Source organism: Erpetoichthys calabaricus, chromosome 17 (genome assembly GCF_900747795.2).
Source record: "Erpetoichthys calabaricus chromosome 17, fErpCal1.3, whole genome shotgun sequence".
Classification (NCBI taxonomy): domain Eukaryota; kingdom Metazoa; phylum Chordata; class Cladistia; order Polypteriformes; family Polypteridae; genus Erpetoichthys; species Erpetoichthys calabaricus.
In genome coordinates, this window is record NC_041410.2 from 59,702,896 (window position 1) to 59,726,531 (window position 23,636).

Genomic DNA, 23,636 nt, shown 5'->3' on the forward strand with positions numbered 1-23,636 from the left:
TGTCATCTATGTAACTGCTTAGAGGTAATCCATTTTAGTGTTTTTCAACATTTTATTGTTTTTAATGAAGCTCTCTGACTCTTTGCAAAAAGGGTAATTATTCTGCTTATTGGAAGTCAAGATGCAATTTGAAATAAGGATTGTTAAATGTTGTATCTCCTGTACTATTGTTTCTACTGCGGAAATTTTATAACAATAATCAAATATACCTTTAGTGTCGGTGATATCAGTAAGTATTTTAAACTAAAACCGGATTAAAAAGATTCTTAAAAAAATATGGAAAATATGTACCTCTAGAATTAAAACCTGATTATTTTTGAGCCTGAGTAAGATGGAAAAGCAAGATTTAAAAAATAGTTTAAAAAATTAATACCAATATAATATTTTTAACAGGATAAACAACTAAAAGCAGCATTGTTTGAAAAGGAAATACCTTGTGCATCCTCCCCTTCTGTTGGTGAACTGGGTATAATAACTGGAGTGGGCCCAAAGTTGTCCTGTGAAGAAGCCACAAATTCTGAAGAATTCCTGTTAAAATGAATGAAAGATTGCATTTTGTCCATTGCAAAATATAACTGAAAAATTTATCTTAAGATATTATGACAGTTAAAACATTCAATACATATAACAAGAAAACGAAAATGCCACAATATTATTATAATAAGTTAAATTTTAAAAAAAGTTACAGTTCACTAAACAACTGCAGAACAACGCACTCTGTTTTGGCAGCCAGCCTCACACATAAGATTTGCTTGAGCAATCATCATTCTGTCTCGTGCTTCTCATATATTTATGCTTCTTATTTAGGGCAATAAACGTTCAGTAATCATGGTCCCGAAATGTTTTCATGGATTTTTGCATTCACAGGACTCCTGCACCCCTAAACCCGCAAATCACATGGGATAACTGAATTATGTTAAAATTGTGCTTTTCATTTTAAATCTTCATATCTCAAGAACAGGATGTGATAAAAGTAATTCCGTTGACAAATTTGCATTTAGCACTCTGAAATCTATAAATAATACCTAAACATTTATTTATTTTTTGCAGACCAGTGCAATGGTATGTTTAGGAATATTCTAAATATGACTGGTAATTTAGACTTCCAGAAATGACACTTAGGTATGTTATGCAGAATATTGTAGCCAATAGGGACACATGTTCCCTGGGAATGTGCTCATACTTTAAATCTATACATATCCCTTCCCAGTAACCACAGCGAAGAGAACTATGGTACAAAATAAAGGATGCATTTAACTTGCTTTAAAATACATTTTTCACTCTTAATATACATTACAGTATGTAACATAATACGTATAGATAAATAGAAGCTATGGAACAAAAAACTGTCTTAACAGTTCTACGGTGAGGCCTTTCACTATTGTATGTCTATCTTCTGAGGAGTTGGAGGCATTTCTCTTAGGTACAGATTTCTTCCGTCGGTGCAAAATGGCACCTGGGTCAATGATGCTGTGACAGGTTTTATACCCAACACTTCCCAACTGACAACAACTATATATATTAGGCTCTATTCTACAAATTTAGCATATTCAGTGAACTATTTGAAGGTTCTACTGACCAGTGCTATATGCAGATTAGACTTGACTTCCATCAATTTAGTAAATTCTGCTTTATGTGGTTTAACTTCTAGAAAATTGGAACAGTGCACCTGTTCTATTCATTAACCTTCAATAAGGCCCCTTTTTACAATCCTCAGACTTTCACAGATGCCTGTAAAATTAGTTTGCTTTGGTTTAAGTTAGCAAATCTATATTCATGATAAGCATATTAAACAAAATTCACAGCTACAGACTACAGTCTCTCATAGTTATTTTTCAACTTTGGTTAGAAATTATTTACCCATTTGCTAACATGCTTAGAAAGTGCAGAGTAATCAGCGGCAAGTAACTCTAAATGCAATGACAGTCAATGGCAGGGCACACTCACACGCACATCCAAAGTTATTGATACTCAATCAACTGAGGTGTACATTGGGGTAATATGTACAGTATGTCGTTGAGAGGACCCAGTGAAAAAAACTCATGTGGACAAAGGATGTGTGTTTACAAATAAAGTCCACAAGCCACCACTTGTGGAATACAGAGTGTAGCTCTCTTTTACACTGTTTCAAAAGTTGAAAAATAAAAAAAACAGTAAACTTACTGAGACAGACTCTCCTGTGCCAGAGGTGTTTGTCCAGAAAGGTGAAGTAAACACAGGTTAGCTGCAGGGGTGGACATGTGTGCAAACTGACTCTGTATTGCAGACACAGTGGTATCTACTACAGTAGCTGAAAAACAGAGGAGGAAAGGTAATCTTCAAATGTCCTGAGGGTGAAAAAAAAAAAAAACATTTTTCATAGATTTCTTGGTGCGAGTGAGCAAATAATATGTGATGGCCAAATATTGTGTAAATGAGGAACAGCACTATTTAGTAACACTTTACAAAGATACTGGCCACAGTTTCCAACACTCACCATTTCAAAGTAGCGACTTGGAATTTAGAAACCAACATTCCTGGAGGGTGTGCATTTGAAAAATTCCATCAAAGTCCTCCAAGATGGCCATTACATCAGACTGGGCATAGTAATTGTAATCCGATGGAGAAGAGTTTCAGTTTGAGGCTAATGCTCATGAAGAATTTAAATGTTTGAGGCAAAGGCTCATGAAGACTTTAAATGGAGCAGTGTTTGTTTTTATAAAACAGATATAATCACATTTTATAGTATAACGCTGTCAAGTATTCTTCCACAGCAAAGGAAATGCAACAATAATAACAAATAATTGATGAGGGGCCAGTACCTTAATCGCAGTTTACTTAAACTGAAAATGTTAAATCTCTTCAGTTCTTCCTCTTAGGTAGACTCAAGGAATCACCCCTGGCACTCTTCTCTTTGTCAAATTCTAAAATCTCTTACCGAGGAGACAAAAATTGCACAAAACATTCTAGATTCTGGACATTTGCTTACTTTGAATTTCATCTGCTAAAACTTTTGTCTACTCCAGGTCTTTTCAGCAATGATTTGACTAACTTTGAATTGTCACACATTTTAGTATTACCTGCAAACTTAACTAGCTTGTTATTTATTTTATAATCATTCTCGGCATCTACACCTGATGCTTGAGATATTTGTCGTCTATGCATTATACAGCTCTTATATCTTTACAATAATCTTTTTAAGGCCCTCATTTTTTCCACTGTGGAGATCTTATTTATTTATTTATTTATTACTGCTCCCTAGTCTTGTGGGGCTAGATATCGTTCTTAGGATAAAAGAACGATAAAATACATATTTGGAGACACTTGCTTTAATCTTGGCAGTGAAAATCAACCACACAAGCAAAACAGAATCTTGCTGCAAAGCAGAGCTTATTAAATTTGTTAAGGTAACATTAATGGTAATACAGTACAGTAATCCCTCGCTATATCGCGCTTCGCCTTTCGCGGCTTCACTCTATCGCGGATTTTATATGTAAGCATATTTAAATATATATCGCGGATTTTTTGCTGGTTCGCGGATTTCTGCAGACAATGGGTCTTTTAATTTCTGGTACATGCTTCCTCAATTGGTTTGCCCAGTTGATTTCATACAAGGGACGCTATTGGCAGATGGCTGAGAAGCTACCCAACTTACTTTTCTCTCTTTCTTGCGCTGACTTTCTCTGATCCTGACGTTGGGGGATTGAGCAGGGGGGCTGTTCACACACCTAGACGATACGGACGCTCGTCTAAAAATGCTGAAAGATTATCTTCACGTTGCTACCTTTTGTGCAGCTGCTTCGTGAAGCGACATGCTGCACGGTGCTTCGCATACTTAAAAGCTCGAAGGGCACGTATTGTTTTTGTTTGTCTCTCTCTCCCTGCTCCTGATGGAGGGGGTGTGAGCTGCCGCCTTCAACTGCTTTGTGCTGCAGTGCTTCGCATACTTAAAAGCCAAACAGCCCTATTGATTTGTTTGCTTGTTTGCTTTCCTCTATCTCTCTGACAGACTCTGCACTCCTTTGAAGCGGAAGATATGTTTGCATTCTTTTAATTATGAGACGGAACTGTCATCTCTGTCTTGTCATGGAGCACAGTTTAAACTTTTGAAAAAGAGACAAATGTTTGTTTGCAGTGTTTGAATAAAGCTCCTGTCTCTCTACAACCTCCTGTGTTTCTGCGCAAATCTGTGACCCAAGCATGACAATATAAAAATAACCATATAAACATATGGTTTCTACTTCGCGGATTTTCTTATTTCGCGGGTGGCTCTGGAACGCAACCCCCGCGATGGAGGAGGGATTACTGTATATCAAAACAGATGTCTTAGGAATAATATTTGATACAATGCCCAGTGGGGGCCAAGTGGTCTTTTGGCTTTGAACCCTTGCAGATTTTTTTTCTCGAGTTTTTAAATTTCTGTCCTTCATTGCCAGATGACTGTTGCATCAGACTTATTACTATAATCATCAAAGAGACTTAAAAAATAAAAAATAGATTAAGCAATTTAAAAATAAATTTACTATTTTTAGTATTTCATTAATTCATTCACTCATTCGTATATTCATTTATTTCTAATTTATTACTTTTGACATGCTATAGAAATAAATATTAACATCGATTTTCCATTATGGTATATTTATTGTGTGTTAAAATTCTGCAACCATGTTCTGGAACTGTATTTACAATTGGACAATAACACTATTCACTTTTGTAACTAGGCCAGTGAGGTCACTGAATGCCAAATATAATCTGGTCTAACAGATTTTGTTTTTTTGTAATTGATAATGCTTATTTTTAAAACATGTAACATGCATTTATATCTTTACCAGGTGTCTTTTAGGAAGATTTTTCAGCCATAGACAATTCATCTATAAATAATGTGGGATATGACCGACCTTTCATCCCGGCCAATACCCCCAGGCCGCCAGATGGAGCCCTCCCTGCAGCATGGAGGTGCCCCGAAGGCCAGCAGGGAATCCTGGACAATGGAGTTTATACACAGCCCTGCTGGATACCATGGGGGCCGCTAGAGGACGCTGCAGGGAGGCCCAGAGACTCTTATGTGCCCTATAACCTGGAAGTACGTCTTAGTCACAGCGACAGGAGGAATGACGTACTTCCGGGATGAAGAAGAAATTCACGGACCATAAAAGGACTGTGGGAGATCCCAGTCGTTCAGCTGAGCTGGGTGGAAGGGTGGCAATGCGTCTGGGAGAGTGGAGGATTGATTATTGTAGTGTTATTGTTATAGTATATGAGTATTGTAGAGAGGAGGGTGCTTTGTGCACTGTTTATTAATAATGAATTCAATATTTGGATTTTATCTGGTGTCTGATCAGAGGGTTCAAAGGAGCGATAGCACCCCCTATCTGTCACAATAATGACAAACTTATTACTGTTTCAAACCAAGGTTATTATAGTTAACGAAAACTAAAATCAAAACTGAAACTATTAATAAAAAAAACATTTTCGTAAACTGAAATAAAAATTAATAAAACTGAAATGAAAATCTAAACTAAATTAGACTAACTGAAATAAAATAATTTACTAAAAACATTTTAGTTTTCGTTTTTGAAATATTCATGCCATTAGTCTTTAACCCTTGTAAGTTTTAACTCTAAAACAGAAAGTCATCCACCATAAGCCGAACGCATTTATTCATTCAGTAAATAGCGGCTGGTGATGAAGGGCGACTGTTCACACAGCATTTTGCAGTGACCGAGTGAGATGAATAGGGGCGCGTAAAGTGAGTGATGAACAAAGCGAGTTACTGTGTGAGAATAGTAACAGTTCTTCAGGAGCTGATGGTGACAACATGGTAGATTCTGGTTCAAGTGGTAGGTAATGATACCAAGGTGATGATTTTGCTTTGAATGTGCTCGGTAGCTTTCAAACCTGCCGTTCACTGGATCTCCAGGGCTCAAGAGAGAAGTATTTGATAAAGACAATCCCTTACAGAATTTTAGTCTGTTCATAAATGATGGCATGTTAGCTACAATTCTGACTGAGCCCAAGATACAGTATGTACACATCAACTAATGCAGCAGTACACAATAAGCAATAAGCACACAATTACCTCCTGGACTCTTTTGATTTGAGACAGCTCGTTAATCAGCCTACACATAAAGCAGGTCATACGTTAGACTTAGTGATTACTAAAGGAATAAAAGTTGATATAAAGCAAGTCATTGATACGGGTCTATCAGACCATTTTCTTCTACTTTTTAATATAGAAATAATGATAGAAAATACTCATGAGAAGCATATTGTTAAAAAACGCTTCTTTGACTCATCAGCAGTTTTAAAACCTACAAACATTTTAAGCAATCAGTCCGTTTATAGTGCCAACTATAACAGCGAGGATAATGTAAATAATAAGGTGGAAAGATTTAATACTAAAGTGAGAGCTGCTGTTGACATAGTTGCACCTGAAAAGTCAGTTAAAAAATCTTCTAGCATTGTTATACCACGGACGACCCAAAGAGTGTCTGATTTAAAGAGAACATGCCGTACAGCTGAGCGTAAATGGAGGAAGACTAAACTAACTGTCCACTATGAAATATTAAAAGTTAAAATAACAGAATACAATAACACAGTCCGTCTTGAGAGGTGCTGCTATTTCTCTAAGATTATAAACAACAATGCTAGTAATCCCAAAGTCTTATTCTCGACGATTGATCGTCTGCTAAACCCATGTAATTCCAAGGAATGCATCCTAAGTACTTCCAGTAAAACCTGTGAGGCTATTGCTGTATTTTTCAATCAAAAAATGAATGATATTAGAAATAACATAGTATATCTCCCCAACACTAAGGATCCTCCTAAACCCCAGTAAACAGTTATAAATAAATTAAACTCTTTCGCTAGATTTACCTGATGTACATAAAATAATTTCTCAACTGAAACCCTCCACCTGCATCCTTGACCCAATACCAATAAATTTTTTCAAAGAAGTATCGGGCGTGCTAATCGATAATATTCTTGACATAGTAAATTCGTCATTAGATACGGGGGTCTTCCCAGACTGTCTTAAGACTGCTGTAGTTAAACCCCTACTTAAGAAAAATAATCTTGACCCCTCTGCTCTTGAAAATTTTAGACCCATCTCTAACCTGCCTTTCTTAAGTAAAATTCTAGAGAAGGCTGTCATTATGCAGTTAAATGACCACCTCAATAAACATACTATTCTTGATAAATTTCAGTCAGGTTTTAGAACAAATCACAGCACAGAAACTGCACTCATTAAAGTAGTAAATGACTTGCGGGTAAATGCAGACAGAGGCCATTTATCTGTTCTCATCCTCTTAGATCTGAGTGCCGCATTTGACACCATTGATCATAATATTCTTAGAAATCGCCTTAGTCAATGGGTGGGCCTCTCTCGCACCGTCTTAAACTGGTTTGAATCCTACCTGGCAGGGAGAAAATTCTTTGTTAGTTGTGGTAATTACAACTCAAAGACACATGATATCGTATATGGTGTTCCACAAGGCTCTATCCTGGGTCCGCTGCTCTTCTCAATCTACATGCTTCAGTTAGGTCAGATTATCTCAGGGCACAACGTGAGTTACCACAGCTATGCTGATGACACAGAGCTGTATTTATCAATAGCACCTAATGACCCTGATTCTCTTGATTCACTAACACAATGTCTGACTTGTATTTCTGAATGGATGAATAGTAACTTCTGTTTAGTAAGTTAAATAAAGAGAAAACTGAAATCTTAGTGATTGGCAATAATGGATACAATGAGGTTATTAGAAATAAACTGGATACATTAGGATTAAAAGTCAAGACGGAGGTAAAAAGCTTAGGGGTAACTGTTGACTGTAATCTGAATTTTAAATCGCATATTAATCAGATCACTAGGACAGCATTTTTTCACTTAAGAAACATAGCAAAAGTTAGACCTCTTATATCACTGAAAGATGCTGAGAAATTAGTTCACGCGTTTGTTTTCAGTCGACTAGATTACTGTAACGCAATCCTCTCAGGAATACCCAAAAAAGACATAAATCGTTTGCAACTAGTGCAGAATGCAGCTGCTATAATCCTAACCAGGAAAACAAAATCCGAGTACATCTCTCCAGTTTTGATGTCACTACATTGGTTACCTGTGTCATTCAGGATTGACTTTAAAATTCTGCTTATGGTTTATAAAGCCTTAAATAATCTCGCCCCATCTTATATATCGGAATGTCTGACATCTTATATTCCAAATCGTAACCTCAGATCCTCAAATGAGTGTCTCCTTAGAATTCCAAGAACAAAACTTAAAAGAAGTGGTGAGGCGGCCTTCTGCTGTTATGCACCTAAAATCTGGAATAGCCTGCCAATAGGAATTCGTCAGGGTAATACAGTGGAGCACTTCAAAAAAACTGCTGAAAACACATTATTTTAACATGGCCTTCTCATAACTTCACTGTAATTTAATCCTGATATTCTGTATATCCAATTCATTATAATAACTATTCATGGTGGCTCTAAAATCTGTACTAACCCCTACTCTCTCTTCTGTTTCCTTTTCTGGTGTCCTTTTGGTGGTGGCTTGCGCCACCATCATCTACTCAAAGCATCATGATGTTCCAACAGTGATGGATTAAAAGCCAGAAGTCTGCATGACCATCATCATCAAGTCCTTCTGTGAGAACCCTAAATACAAAGAGGACTATTTCATTTATGTTAGGTAGAATGCCCAGACGGGACTGGGCGGTCTCGTGGCCCGGATTTTATTTGCAGATTTTATTTTTTTCTCCAGCCGTCTGGAGTATTTTTCTGTTTTTTCTGTCCCCCCTGGCCATCGGACCTTACTCTTTTTCTATGTTAACTAATGTTGTCTTATTTTAATTTCTTATTTTGTCTTTTATTTTTCTTTTCTTCATTATGTAAAGCACTTTGAGCTACATTTTTGTATGAAAATGTGCTATATAAGTAAATGTCGTTGTTGTAAATTCCAGGCTGCATCAGTCTGATGTCCGTTATGAGGAGCTGCCGCATTTCTTTACGCTTCTTGTATATCAAGATGTAATTCAAGTTGGAACGTGCTGGTCAACAAAATCTTTATAGTATGGACAGAAAAATCACGAATGAGTAACGTTTCAGTTTATTTCTCAGGTGTCTGCGTTTTGTTGAGAGTAATTCACCTGCCACTTCACACAGGAGAAATCTTTTTTTGAAAATAAAATGGCACTGATCGAGAGACTGACAGTCATCATACAAAATCAGCATATTGTTACTGACCAATCATTTTTGCTATAAAAAAGTGATTTAACAAGGAAGCGATACAAACCTTGTAAAATTCCTGAGTTGGCAATGTCTCTACTGAACTATAGGTAGGTAGGTGAAGAGAGTAAGCCAACTAGTGAAAAACTGAATGTTTTAGCATTCATTCTATGTTTATTAATTTACTTTTTTTAGTTTACATTCACAGCCTAAAACATCTGATTATGTGAAAAAAATCCAGTAGCAAAATTATGTTTTAAAATATTTGTCCCCCCTTTTTTCAAATTTTCTCTCTCTCTCTATATAAAATAAATAGTTGAAATATATTTTTTTCTCAACATCAGACATATCATACATATGGCATACCAGGGATTTTTCCTGCCTTGCGTCCAAAACTGCTGGGGTAGGATCCAAGTTTCCTGTGATCCTGCTCTGGATAAGCAGACTTAGAAAAAATATATTGCTCCTAATCTGAGATGCTGTCTCTGTCGTTTTGTGGCTGTCCATACACCTATTACCTGCTCTTACTCTGCTCATTAAGGGTTTACTGTTCCTATGCAGGCGTTTCAAGTCTCACAACCCCTACCCTTAACTCTACATGCTTGTTTTTCTTTGTTTCCCTCAGTAGAGCCAGGTGAGGTCTGCACCTGTTCTTCCTAAGCCCCCATGATTTTCATGATCACAATTGTCAGAACACAGAAGAATCTATTTTCTGAAATCAGAGATCAATATGGATGGTAGAAAATAACTAAGCCCAGTATGGGAGATTTTTGAATGCAATAATGAAGGCATTCATCATAAGCACACTGTCTTGGAGCAGGATATGTTGTGTGCTATAGACAGAGTAAAAAACAGTCGAACCTTAAAGTTCACCTAAATTTCATTACAAATTGGCCCATTCCAGGCAATTAAAAGGAAAACATGAAAGGTGCCAACAGTCGGCACACATTTGCTCAGAACAAATGACAAATATTTTAAAAATGATAAAATAGTGTAAAATTGTTCATATTCAGTATCTGATTTATTATGCTTGTTTTTATCAGACAAAAACAAAACTGGATAGAAAACCATGTAATAAGCTTGCACTAACATTAAACTCTTATTATATCCAAAGCCATTTAAGTGCACAGTTCTGTCCGACTGTGACTCAAAACTAAACTCCATAGCTCTTTAACCATACCATATTTACGAAAATTAAAACTGAAACTAATGGATATAAAAATAAAACAGAAAAGTCTTTGTGAAATAAAAACTAAATTAAAACTAAAAAATGCATGATGAAGGAAAACTAAAACTAAACTGAATTTCCAAGGTCAGAAAAAAAAGAAATAACATCTAATATAAGAAGGCAAAACTCTAATAACTTTGGTTTCAACCACATATACACCAGCACCAATGTTCTTTGCTGTTTAAATTAATACCCCTACTTTGAGCTCCACCTTCATGAAGCATTGGATTGGTTGAGAAATTTCACACACAGTGAAGTGTATAATGATTCCCATACACATTTAAGCTAAATGCATGCATAGTTAACTCAAGATGTATATATAATACATACATCTGGCCCCACAAGACTAACTGCTCAAAAATTGCAGGATGAAATTGTCCTGGACTGTCTGTAATGTGCTTAAACCATGTTCCTTGACCGTCTCCACACTTAGACCTATGTCAAAGTTAATCTCCTTTAGACTTTGTTGTATCTGATCAATATATACCAGGCTAAAATTACACTTGAATTAAATTTAAAATGAATGTATTACATGATGATCACTACATTATAATACCTTGATCACCTGTACTGTATGTCCTGAGTTTTACCTTGTTACAGAATAATAAATCTAGGCAGGCTGAACCTCATACTGGTGTTTTAACATATAATGTGTTAAAACACAATAACTGATTAAATTGTTGAAATCCCATACATGTGCTCTTCTATTTGTAAAAGTATCCCAGTTAATATTTCGGTGTGCAAGTCCCTCAGTACTATAATAACCCTGCTTTTTTATTGTTTTATTCTAAGTTTTGTTTGTATTAGAATCTATACAACGCTCCAAATATGAAGGTATCTGTGTTGCTTTCACACTGCAGTAACATTGTCCAACATTTTCATTTTCCAGTCACAAGTCCAATGTGCAAGAACCTCAGAAACAACACCTGAACATTAAGTTGTGGATACACACATTTTGGGGACCTACAAAGAATATTCTACAGTGGCTTCATGTGTAAAACGTTCTTATTCTCGGAAACAGATATAAGCCATTTCTTACACAAAAGTTTGGATTTATAAAACGAACTTGCCATGGAAACTGGCTTGAAGTTACAGAAAGTTTCCACTATTTGTAAATCCTATGTAGACTTTTTTGTTGTTTTCATTTTAGCGACTTCAGATGGCAGGACAATAAATTAAACTGAAAATCTCATCTCTCTATAATAATAAAAAATCATGAGAGGAGAGATGAGACGTGACTTTCTCAGAGAGACATTTTCACGTCCCGTGAGATGAGACTGTGCCAAGAAATTTAACCACACCCGGGGCCAGAAATAAAAGACGAACAGTAGATGACAAAGGAGAACGTCGTAAAGAATTAAAAACAGCGCAATACACATGCAGAGCAGGTTAGAGATAATGAAAGTACTAAAATTTGAAAGTTTCAAAAAAATGATAGTAAAGATTGCATTAGCACAAACAAACGGAAATTATTACTCGGTGAAATAACGGAACAGTGAAAAGAGATCGAATATAGTGTGCGGATTTAAACATTAAGTTGGACATTTGCAGATCGTCTAATTCGTGTTGCCATCAGGAAAACTAGTGTTTCTTCCCAATAAAGAGGCTATCTGTGAGAATTAAAAGATTTGTTGTTTGGTGAAAGTGAAATCCACATATGCTGTCACGCTTGGGTCACAGAGTTGCACAGATACACAGGAGATTTTAGAGACAGAAACATTATTCAAACACAAACAAACAAACATAAGTCTCTTTCAGGAGTGAACCGAGCTCCATGTGTAGTCAGAGGGGACAGTTCCATCTCTCAATTAAAAGAATAGCACATCTTCCTCTTCATAGAGGTGCACCTCGGGAGCGGGACCCCCAACAGGAGCAAAGGATGTCTGGGGGAGAAGAGAGGCAAGGCAGTGAGACAAAAGGACAGCTGCTGTACAAGCTTTTAAATATTCGAAGCGCCATGCAAGATAAAGATCACGCAGCACGGCAGCAGTAGCAAGTCAGCAGCTGATCAAGCAAAGAGGAAAAAAACACCTGAATTTGTTTCCCATTGTATCACCACTTAAGAGGGGATTTCGGAGGAGCGACCATGTATCCTTGGGGTGTGTTCAGCCCCCATCTTCACAACACAAGCGGCAAAGTGGCTGGCGCATAGCGCAGGCCCTGGTTGGCGAGCAAAGCCCCCTAGTTTTCCTTAAAAAAAAAAACAGAACAGGGCACTGCACGATTTCTACGTGACTGACTCTACTGTATAATGTAGGCTCCAATTCAGCACAACTCCAAGTTGTATCTTTGTGTTTCATCGTCTATGCATTTTAACTGTGACAAAATAAGCCATTTCTTATTTTAGCAAGTTTAGCAAGCATAACATTTAGTTGTGAGGCTTAGTTAAATGGATTTGAAATTTGGAGCATTTTGTTATTTATGTACTTTATCAAAGAGGCAGATGTGACATTTTTGGTTTTTTACATATTTGTCACAATATGGCCAACTGACCAGCACGGCACTGTTTGCACAAGCAGGCATAAGTCGCAGCCACGTGCACTGGCATTTAAATAGCTTATTGCTGACAACAGAGGATCTGTTTAGTGCTGTTACAGTGTGTTGATGTAAATCGACACAGTCAAGTATTTAAATTTGCCGGTTTTCATGGCCTACATTGAAGCATTGCATTTTAAAAGATCATCATGGCAGCACTAAGTTCAACTACAGGTCCTTTGTGTAATATAACGCGGACTTCTGAAGTGTGGTAGTACTTTAAATAATACTTTGTTCTGTATCACAGCAGCACGTCGTCTATGCAGGAGCATCTAGGAAGAAAGCATTCCGGGGCATTCAGGACAGCGTTGCAAGTTCTAATTATGTTTGTTATTTCTGATTGGTAAATTGCTGCATTCTATAGTCATTTATTTTCATGAGCACTAGCAGTGACTAACAAGACTTTTTTCTTTCTTTTTTTTTTTTTTTTTAACTAATTATACGCTTCCTCCAAAAAAAACAAAAAAAACCCAGATGTTTTAAAAGTAATGTACAGTGTGACAGAAATGGTGTAAAATAAGCTGGATAACATCGCTAGCTAGTGATTATCGTGAGGTTTATGATACACTACTTTACTCTTACTTTGTTAGTCCCCCCCCCCCCCCAAGTTTTTCTTATACAATATGAAGTGTTACTTGAATTAATAAGTTGTGTTCAAGTGTTACTTAAACTGATCTTTGCACTAATGTTGGACTGCTAAAAGATTATATGCTTGTGTGTTATTATCAAACATTTATTCATGAACTTAATTTTGATTTGGAGACATTTTGAGTTTGCATTCCTTTATGCACTTTATTACACAATACTGTGTCAATATTCTAATCATAAAAGTTTTTCATGTTTACTTTTTGGTATATGTTACAGTTTTAACAGAATAATCAAAATTTATTATTATTGACTGACAACTTTGTTACATATTCTGCTGCTTAATTCTACTAAAAGGTCTCAGAACCTCGGATAAGCGGTGGATAATGGATGGATGGATGGTCTCAGAACCACAGGATGGCTTGTAACATGTGTGTCATTTACTTCCTTCGTTCTATAACCCATAATATATATACCACCCAATAATATGCATTTAATTCCATCAGCCTAAAATTTAAAGTATCAGATGTCTCTGTAGATGCTAAAAGTTATTTAGCAGATTAGTCAATGAATCGAAAAAATAATTGCTAGACTAATCATTTATAAAAAAGTCATTAGGTGCAGCTCCTGATGTTTGCGGACAGAAGCATCTTATAAGCTTGTAAAAGAGGAAAATACTATGGACAAAACATGCAATTTGAAATAATCTCTCTAAAGCTAAATCTGAAACAATGAACTAACTGAAACAAATTGAAATTTCACAGAGTATTTCTTTGTATGTTTTAAGTAATGCTGACGTGGAAGTGAGAGTTGCTTTAGGCAAGACAGATTATAGTATTCATTGACCTATTCTTCATCCAAACCCGCTTATCCTAGTCATGGAGCAGCTGGAACATAGCCTATCAAGCAACAGGCACAAGGAAGAACCATGAGCCATGAAATAATGAAGGACATCTGAACATCAGCTGGAAATTCTTATGGAGTCTATTGCTGAATTCCTCAACTGCTTTCATTAAAGTCCCTTTGGTGATTACCTTAGGCAAGTTAAAACCCTGATGAAGTTCTTACACATTGTTAGGTATCTAGGTGAAAATCCATGTGAAAGTACCCTTCTGGAACTGTCAAGAGTTCAACAGTATACTTGTCTCCTGAAATATCATATCATACGAGCCTGGGGCAATGCTGACGGTTGACTTTGATGGGGCTTGATCCTTCACTGAAGAACTAGGGCACACACAGTTTTGATAGCTGCAGTGGAATATTACAGTAAATAGGTGAAGCTATTACTACAATGTGGCGTCCATTATCTACAGCCTGGTCAAGTATAGTATAATGCAACCCAAGCACCCACCCCCCGCCCCCAAAACATCAATAGGTCTTGGAAAAGAAAAGTCCATAAATGAGGAAAATGCAAAACGCCTAGAACCAATAGCATTCACAGCATTAGACAGTTTGTATGTAAAAGACAAAAGGCTTATCTGTTATACAGATAACTGAACAAGTGTTTCTTGTACAAATAATCATAAATTGTATTTAACCTAGCCACAGGGGATGCACAAACCATTGTGTTTCTACGTGCCAGTCCTAAGCCCGGATAAATAGGGAGGGTTACGTCAGGAACGGCATCCGGTGTAAAATTTTCCCAAATCAATATGTGGACAACAATACAAATTTCTATACCGGATCGGTCGAGCCCCGGGTTAACAACAACTGCAACCAGTACTGTTAACCAACTGGGTTCTGGCGAAAATTGGGGTACTGTTGACCGAAGAAGGAAAAGAAGAGGGGGGAGACGTGTCCGGTGGTAGGAGGACAGGAGAAAGGTAAAGAGTAGAACTGAGGGTAGGAACTTTGAATGTTGGCAGTATGACTGGTAAGGGGAGAGAGTTAGCAGATATGATGGAGAGAAGGAAAGTTGATATATTGGGCATGCAAGAGACTAAATGGAAGGGGAGTAAGGCCAAGTGGATCACAGGTGCAGTCAAATTGTTCTATCATGGTGTGGATGGGAGGAGAAATGGGATTGGGGTTATTCTGAAGGAACAGTATGTCAAGAGTGTTTTGGAGGTGAAGAGTGTCAGACAGAGTAATAATAATGAAGCTGGAAATTGGAGATGTGATGATGAATGTTGCTAGTGCATATGCCCCACAAGTTGGGTATGGAATGGATGAGAAGGAAGATTTTTGGAGTGAGTTGGATGAAGTGATGAACAATGTACCCAAGGGACAGAAAGTGGTGATTGGAGTGGATTTCAATATACATGTTGGTGAAGGGAACAGAAGAGATGAGGAGGTGATGGGTAGGTATGGTGTCAAGGAGAGGAATGAAGAAGGTCAGATGATAGCGGATTTTGCCAAAAGGATGGACATGGCTGTGGTGAATACGTATTTTAAGAAGAGAGAGAAACATAGGGTGATGTAAAAGAGTGGAGGAAGATGCATACAGCCCCTCCTCGGACCGCCACCTTACCGTGGTGGAGGGGTTTGTGTTTCCCAGTGATCCTAGGAGCTCTGTTGTCCGGGGCTTTATGCCCCTGGTAGGGCCACCCAAGGCAAACTGGTCCTAGGTGAGGGGTGAGACAAAGAGCGGTTATACAAACCTCCTATGACGAATAAAAAATTTGGACGGCGTTTTCCCTCGCCCGGACGCGGGTCACCGGGGACCCCCTCTGGAGCCAGGCCTGGAGGTGGGGCTCGATGGCGAGCGCCTGGTGGCCGGGCTTGCACCCATGGGGCTCGGCCGGGCACAGCCCGAAGAGGCAACGTGGGTCCCCCTTCCCATGGGCTCACCACCTATGGAAGGGGCCAAGGAGGTCGGGTGCAGTGTGAGTTGGGTGGTGGCTGAAGGCGGGGACCTTGGCGGTCCAATCCTCGGCTACACAAGCTGGCTCTTGGGACGTGGAATGTCACCTCTCTGAAGGGGAAGGAGCCTGAGCTTGTGCGTGAGGTTGAGAGGTTCCGGCTAGATATAGTCGGGCTCACCTCGACGCACAGCTTGGACTCTGGAACCAATCTCCTTGAGAGGGGCTGGACTCTCTACCACTCTGGAGTTGCCCCCGGTGAGAGGCGCCGAGCGGGTGTGGGTATACTTATTGCCCCCCGACTTGGAGCCTGTTCATTGGGGTTTACCCCGGTAGACGAGAGGGTAGCCTCCCTCCGCCTTCGGGTGGGGGGACGGGTCCTAACTGTTGTTTGTGCGTATGCGCCGGACAGCAGTTCGGAGTACCCACCCTTTTTGGAGTCCCTAGAGGGTGTGCTAGAGGGCATACCATCTGGGGACTCCCTCGTACTGCTGGGAGACTTCAATGCTCACGTGGGCAATGACAGTGAGACCTGGAAGGGCGTGATTGGGAGGAATGGCCCCCCCGATCTGAACCCGAGTGGTGTTTTGTTATTGGACTTCTGTGCTCATCACGGATTGTCCATAACGAACACCATGTTCAAGCATAGGGGTGTTCATATGTGCACTTGGCACCAGGACACCCTAGGCCTCAGTTCGATGGTCGACTTTGTGGTTGTGTCGTCGGACTTGCGGCCACATGTCTTGGACACTCGGGTGAAGAGAGGGGCGGAGCTATCAACTGATCACCACCTGGTGGTGAGTTGGCTTCGATGGTGGGGGAGGATGCCGGTCAGGCCTGGTAGGCCCAAACGTGTTGTGAGGGTCTGCTGGGAACGTCTGGCAGAGCCCCCTGTCAGAAGTAGCTTCAACTCCCACCTCCGGCAAAACTTTGACCATGTCCCGAGGGAGGTGGGGGACATTGAGTCCGAATGGGCCATGTTCCATGCCTCTATTGTTGAGGCGGCTGACCAGAGCTGTGGCCGTAAGGTGGTCGGTGCCTGTCGTGGCGGCAATCCCCCAACCCGTTGGTGGACACCGGCAGTGAGGGATGCCGTCAAGCTGAAGAAGGAGTCCTACCGGTCCCTTTTGTCCTGTGGGACTCTGGAGGCAGCTAATAGATACCGGCAGGCCAAGCGGAATGCAGCTTCGGTGATTGCTGAGGCAAAAACTCGGGCATGGGAGGAGTTTGGGGAGGCCATGGAGAAAGACTTTCGGACGGCTTCGAGGAGATTCTGGTCCACCGTCCGGCGTCTCAGGAGGGGGAAGCAGTGCAGTGTCAACACTGTATATGGTGGGGATGGTGCGCTGCTGACCTCGACTCGGGACGTTGTGGGTCGGTGGGGGGAGTACTTCGAAGACCTCCTCAATCCCAATAACATGCCTTCCAATGAGGAAGCAGAGCCTGGGGACTCTGAGGTGGGCTCGCCCATCTCTGGGACTGAGGTCACCGAGGTGGTCAAAAACTCCTTGGTGGCAGGGCCCCGGGGGTGGATGAGATACGCCCGGAGTTCCTCAAGGCTCTGGATGTTGTAGGACTGTCTTGGTTGACACGCCTCTGCAACATTGCATGGACATCAGGGACAGTGCCTCTGGATTGGCAGACCGGGGTGGTGGTCCCCCTCTTTAAGAAGGGGGACCGGAGGGTGTGTTCCAACTACAGAGGGATCACACTCCTCAGCCTCCCTGGAAAAGCCTATTCGGGGGTTCTGGAGAGGAGGGTCCGTCGGATAGTCGAACCTCGGATTCAGGAGGAACAGTGTGGTTTTTGTCCTGGTCGCGGAACAGTGGACCAGCTCTACACCCTTAGCAGAGTCCTGGAGGGTGCATGGGAGTTCGCCCAACCAGTCTACATGTGTTTTGTGGACTTGGAAAAGGCGTTCGACCGTGTTCCTCGGGGAATCCTGTGGGGGGTGCTCCGGGAGTATGGAGTACCGGACCCCCTGATAAGGGCGGTTCGGTCCCTGTACAACTGGTGTCAGAGCTTGGTCCGCATTGCCGGCAGTAAGTCGAACCCGTTTCCAGTGAGAGCTGGACTCCACCAGGGCTGCCCTTTGTCACCGATTCTGTTCATAACTTTTATGGACAGAATTTCTAGGCACAGCCAGGGTGTTGAGGGGGTCCGGTTTGGTGGGCTCAGGATTGTGTCACTGCTTTTTGCAGATGATGTTGTCCTGTTTGCTTCATCAGGCCGTGATCTTCAGCTCTCTCTGGATCGGTTCGCAGATGAGTGTGAAGCAGCTGGAATGGGAATCAGCACCTCCAAATCCGAGACCATGGTCCTCAGCCGGAAAAGGGTGGAGTGCCCTCTCAGGATTGGGAGCAAGATCCTGCCTCAAGTGGAGGAGTTCAAGTATCTCGGGGTCTTGTTCACGAGTGAGGGAAGAATGGAGCGTGAGATCGACAGGCGGATCGGTGCGGCGTCCGCAGTGATGCGGGCTCTGCATCGGTCTGTCGTGGTGAAAAAGGAGCTGAGCTGTAAGGCAAAGCTCTCAATTTACCAGTTGATCTATGTTCCTACCCTCACCTATGGTCATGAGCTATCGGTAGTGACCGAAAGAATGAGATCGCAAATACAAGCGGCTGAAATGAGTTTCCTCCGCAGGGTGTCTGGGCTCCCCCTTAAAGATAGGGTGAGAAGCTCAGTCATCCGGGAGGGGCTCAGAGTAGAGCCGCTGCTCCTCCGCATCGAGAGGAGTCAGATGAGGTGGCTCGGGCATCTGATTAGGATGCCTCCTGGACGCCTCCCTGGTGAAGTGTTCCGGGCATGCCCAACCGGGAGGAGGCACCGGGGAAGACCCAGGACACGCTGGAGGGACTATGTCTCCCGGCTGACCTGGGAACGCCTCGGGATTCTCCCGGAAGAGGTAGACGAAGTGGCCGGGGAGAGGGAAGTCTGGGCATCTCTGCTCAAGCTGCTACCCCCGCGACCCGACCTCGGATAAGCGGAAGAGAATGGATGGATGAAGATACATACAGGTAGATTACATCCGATGCAGAAGAGTCAATCTGAAGGAGATTGAAGACTGCAAAGTGTTGGCAGAGGAAAGTGTAGTTAAGCAACATAGGATGGTGGTCTGTAGGGTGACGTTGGAGATCAAGAACAGGATGGGAGTGAGGGCAGAGCCAAGGATCAAATGGTGAAAGTTGAAAAAGGAAGACTGCAAAATGAGTTTAGGGAGGAGGTGAGACAGGCACTGGGTGGCAGTGAAGAGTTGCCAGACAGTTGGGCAACTACAGAAGATGTATTAAGGGTGACAGCAAGAAGGGTGCCTGGCATGACATCTGGACAGAGGAAGGAGGGAAAGGAAACCTGGTGGTGGAATGGGAAAGTACAGGAGTGTATACAGAGGAAGAAGATGGCAAAGAAGAGGTGGGATAGTCAAAGAGATTCAGAAAGTAGACAAGAGTACAAGAAGATAAGGCACAAGGTGAAGAGAGAGGTGGAAAAAGCTAAAGAAAAGGCGTATGATGAGTTGTATGAGAGGTTGGACACTAAGGAGGGAGAAAAGGACCTGTACCGATTGGCTAAACAGAGGGACTGAGCTGGGAAGGTTTGTGCAGCAGGTTAGGGTCATAAACGATTAAGATGGAAACGTACTCACAAGCGAGGAGAGTGTGTTGAGAAGATGGAAAGAGTACTTTGAGAGGCTGATGAATGAAGAGAAAGAGAGAGAGAAGGCTAGATGATGTAGAGATAGTGAATCAGGAAGTGCAACGGATTATCAAGGAGGAAGTAAGGACAGCTATGAAGAGGATGAAACATGGAAAGGTCGTTGGTCCAGATGACTTAAGTGTGGAAGCATAGCAGTGTTTAGGAGAGATGGCAGGGGAGTTTTTAACCAGATTATTTAATGGAATCTTGGAAAGTGAGAGGATGCCTAAGGAGTGGAGAAGAAATGTACTGGTGCTGATATTTAAGAATAAGGGGGACGTGCAGAACTGTAGTAACTACAGGGGGATAAAATTGATGAGCCACAGCAAGAAGTAATGGGAAAGAGTAGTGGAAGCTAGGTTAAGAAGTGAGGTGATGATTAGTGAGCAGCAGTATGGTTTCATGCCAAAAAACAGCACCACAGATGAAATGTTTGCTCTAAGGGTGTTGATGGAGAAGTATAGAGAAGGCCAGTAGGAGTTGCATTGCGTCTTTGTGGACCTGGAGAAAGCATATGGCAGGGTGACTCAAGAGGAGCTGTGGTATTGTTTGAGGAAGTCGGGAGTGTCAGAGAAGTATGTAAGAGTTGTACAGGATATGTACAAGAGAAGTGTGGCAGTGGTGAGGTCTGCGGTAGTTGAGATGGATACATTCAAGGTGGAGGTGAGATTACATCAGGGATCTGCTCTGAGTCCTTTCTTATTTGCAATGGTGATGGACAGGTCGACAGACGAGATTAGACAGGAGTCCCTGTGGACTATGATGTTTGCTGATGACATTGTGATCTGTAGTGATAGTAGGGAGCAGGCTGAGGAGACCCTGGAGAGGTGGAGATATGTTCTGGAGAGGAGAGGAATGAGGGTCAGTAGGAACAAGACAAAAAACATGTGCGTAAATGAGAGCGAGATCAGTGGAAAGGTGAGGATGCAAGGAGAAGTGTTGGCAAAGGTGGATGAGTTTAAATACTTGGGATCAACAGTACAGAGTAATGGGGATTGTGGAAGAGAGGTGAAGAAGAGAGTACAGGCAGGATGGAATGGGTGGAGAAGAGTGCCAGAAGTAATTTATGACAGACAGGTATCAGCAAGAGTGAAAGGAAAGGTCTACAGGATGGTAGTGAGACCAGCTATGTTATTTGGGTTGGAGACGGTGGCACTGACCAGAAGGCAGGAGACAGAGCTGGAGGTAGCAGAGTTAAAGATGCTAAGATTTGCACTGAGTGTGACGAGGATGGATAGGACTAGAAATGAGTACATTGGAGGGTCAGCTCAAGTTGGACGGTTAGGAGACAAAGTCAGAGAGGCGAGATTGCGTTGGTTGGGACATGTGCAGAGGAGAGATGCCGAGTATATTGGGAGAAGGAGGTTAAGGATAGAGCTGCCAGGAAAAAGGAAAAGAAGAAGGCCTAAGAGGATATTTATGGATGAGAGGACATGCAGGTGGTGGGTGTAATAGAGCAAGATGCAAAGGACAGAAAGATATGGAAAATGATCCACTGTGGCAACCCGTAACGAGAGCAGCCGAAAGAAGAAAATAGTCATATACTGTATTCAATATATTTGGCTGAATTAATCTCCTGGTGTTCATACTGCAGTAATGTCACTAGACTGTTAGAGACATTCACAAAATAATTTAATTTCACTAGGTACAAATGACAAAAATTCAGACTTGAATTTATATAGTTTACATAATTTTTACATACTCAGCCATCACATTGTAATAAAAAACAACCCTTAATTCAGGACGGAATATGGGCCCAGCTGTGTTACTTCTATTTAGCTGTGAAAAAAATTTGCAAAATCACGTGCTAAGGTCACAGCATGCATGCTATCATAATGAATAGATTTGGCTGCAATAAGAAGCTAGTTCTCCGTTTTCCTTTAACATAGGTAGCTGCACTTGCCCGCCTAGGCAAACTGCATGGAAAATATCAATAATAAATGGTTATACATTTGTTATTCTATTGTTTTTTGAAGGGGCATAGTCATCTTATAAAAATACAAAAAATGCAAACAAATTGCAAGATACCAAATCAAAGAAAATCAAATAGAAAACTTCTAATGACAATATAAAAAGGTAAAACATATAAAATATGAATCCTTTAAATTAACCTGAAATTACCTTTATTTTCACATTCAAACATGTCTTCTTGTGTGGATGGAACTTTTGAACTATTTTCCAAGTCAGATGGTCCCTCAGCCTGTGAGCGTTCCCCAAGTAGTAAGTCATGAACTGTCGTTTTTTTATTATCCATACAGATTGCCTCTAACTGAGGATTTGTAGTACAACCGGATTCAGCTTCTGACCTGTTAAAAATATATGAATAAAATCAAGAAAAATAATGAATTTATTAGGTAGCAAAGCTACCACCCGAAGTTCAGACACAAGAGGTGAAAAAACAAGAAAGAGAAGTTTAATCACCAATCTGTACTTGCCCCACACCCTCCTCCCCGACAAATAAAATAAGCCTTATATTTAAGTATCGACACAGAGACTTCCAAGTTTTATTTGCTAAAATGATAAGTAAATTGTAAGTCTTGTGGCCTGTACAGCATGCTTTCCCAAAAACAAGACTCCAATACTTGTTTAACACTAGAATCCCTGAAGCCTACGAAAAAACTCATAATCCCAGCCCACCTTAAATTCCTCCGCACCTCTCCATCAGCGTCCTTTGTTTTGTAAATGTGTAGATTAGCAAATGCGGTAAGCAGCTGGCTATCCCATTCCCCACCCTTGATGATGCTCAATTCGGGTAAAAAGTTCTCCCAACTCAAGCCAAGGCTCCTTATCTGTGTGTGATGTGCCTGGAGTTGTATAGGGTAAGTAATAAAGTATATCATTATTTTGCACACATGCATTTCATGTGTGTTCCGTGTTTACAAAGATCTGGGTAAGTGAAGGATGAGAGAAAATGCAAGAAATGCTGAACACATGCCTAAAGCAGAAACTTTTTCCATTTTGTACTAATAATGACTAAAAAAAAAAATCATTCAATTTACATGTTCCTGTGAATGAGTTACAAACTCAAGCTGAAATGTCAATCGATAGAAAGCTAATACATATTCCTGGATGGTGTAGAGGTGTGAGCTGCTGCCTTATAACTGAAAGGTTGCTGGTTCGAGACCGGCCGCTCTGCGTTTTGAGTAGTGAGTTGCTATTATTATTATTACAATAACATAATAAAAACATACACTTGATTTGAGTCTGTAACAGCCAGTGTAAATTTTGACTACTTGTTAAAGATAGAGCTTTATTATATTATTATTCACTTTTATTTTCTCAATGACATTCACGTGGTACAATGAACTTGCCTCTCCCTCTCTGAGTTGATGTAGTTTATCTCCATTCTTTTTACAAGAGCAGCGATGACCACAGTTGGTACTGTGATTGATGCCTGTTCAGAACTATTTGTTGTACAGGCAATCAAATATACGATGTCCCGTGACCGCTACCAGATTGGACAAAGGCAGGACCGTAACAACATACAGCTCCTTCACATCACTTTCGCTGGCTAATAGACTGCTGCACGGCAACGCAATTGTGCTTGGCACCATAAAGTAAAATGGGACTTCCACCTACAGCTAAAGTCA

The 23,636-nt window shown here is 40.8% G+C and overlaps 1 protein-coding gene across 9 annotated transcripts in view; it reads right to left on the bottom strand.

Moving 5' to 3' along the window:
* Positions 1 to 23,636, bottom strand: part of tp53bp1 (tumor protein p53 binding protein, 1) — a 476,929-nt gene that overhangs the window by 237,345 nt on the left and 215,948 nt on the right. For all 9 annotated transcript variants that reach the window (XM_051920203.1, XM_051920206.1, XM_051920208.1 and 6 more), the window contains 3 exons: positions 22,168 to 22,352; positions 2,164 to 2,290; positions 434 to 528 (listed from right to left, as the gene is read on the bottom strand). In XM_051920203.1, the coding sequence (XP_051776163.1) occupies positions 434 to 528; positions 2,164 to 2,290; positions 22,168 to 22,352 (407 nt within the window). The remainder of the gene's footprint in view (positions 1 to 433; positions 529 to 2,163; positions 2,291 to 22,167; positions 22,353 to 23,636) is intronic.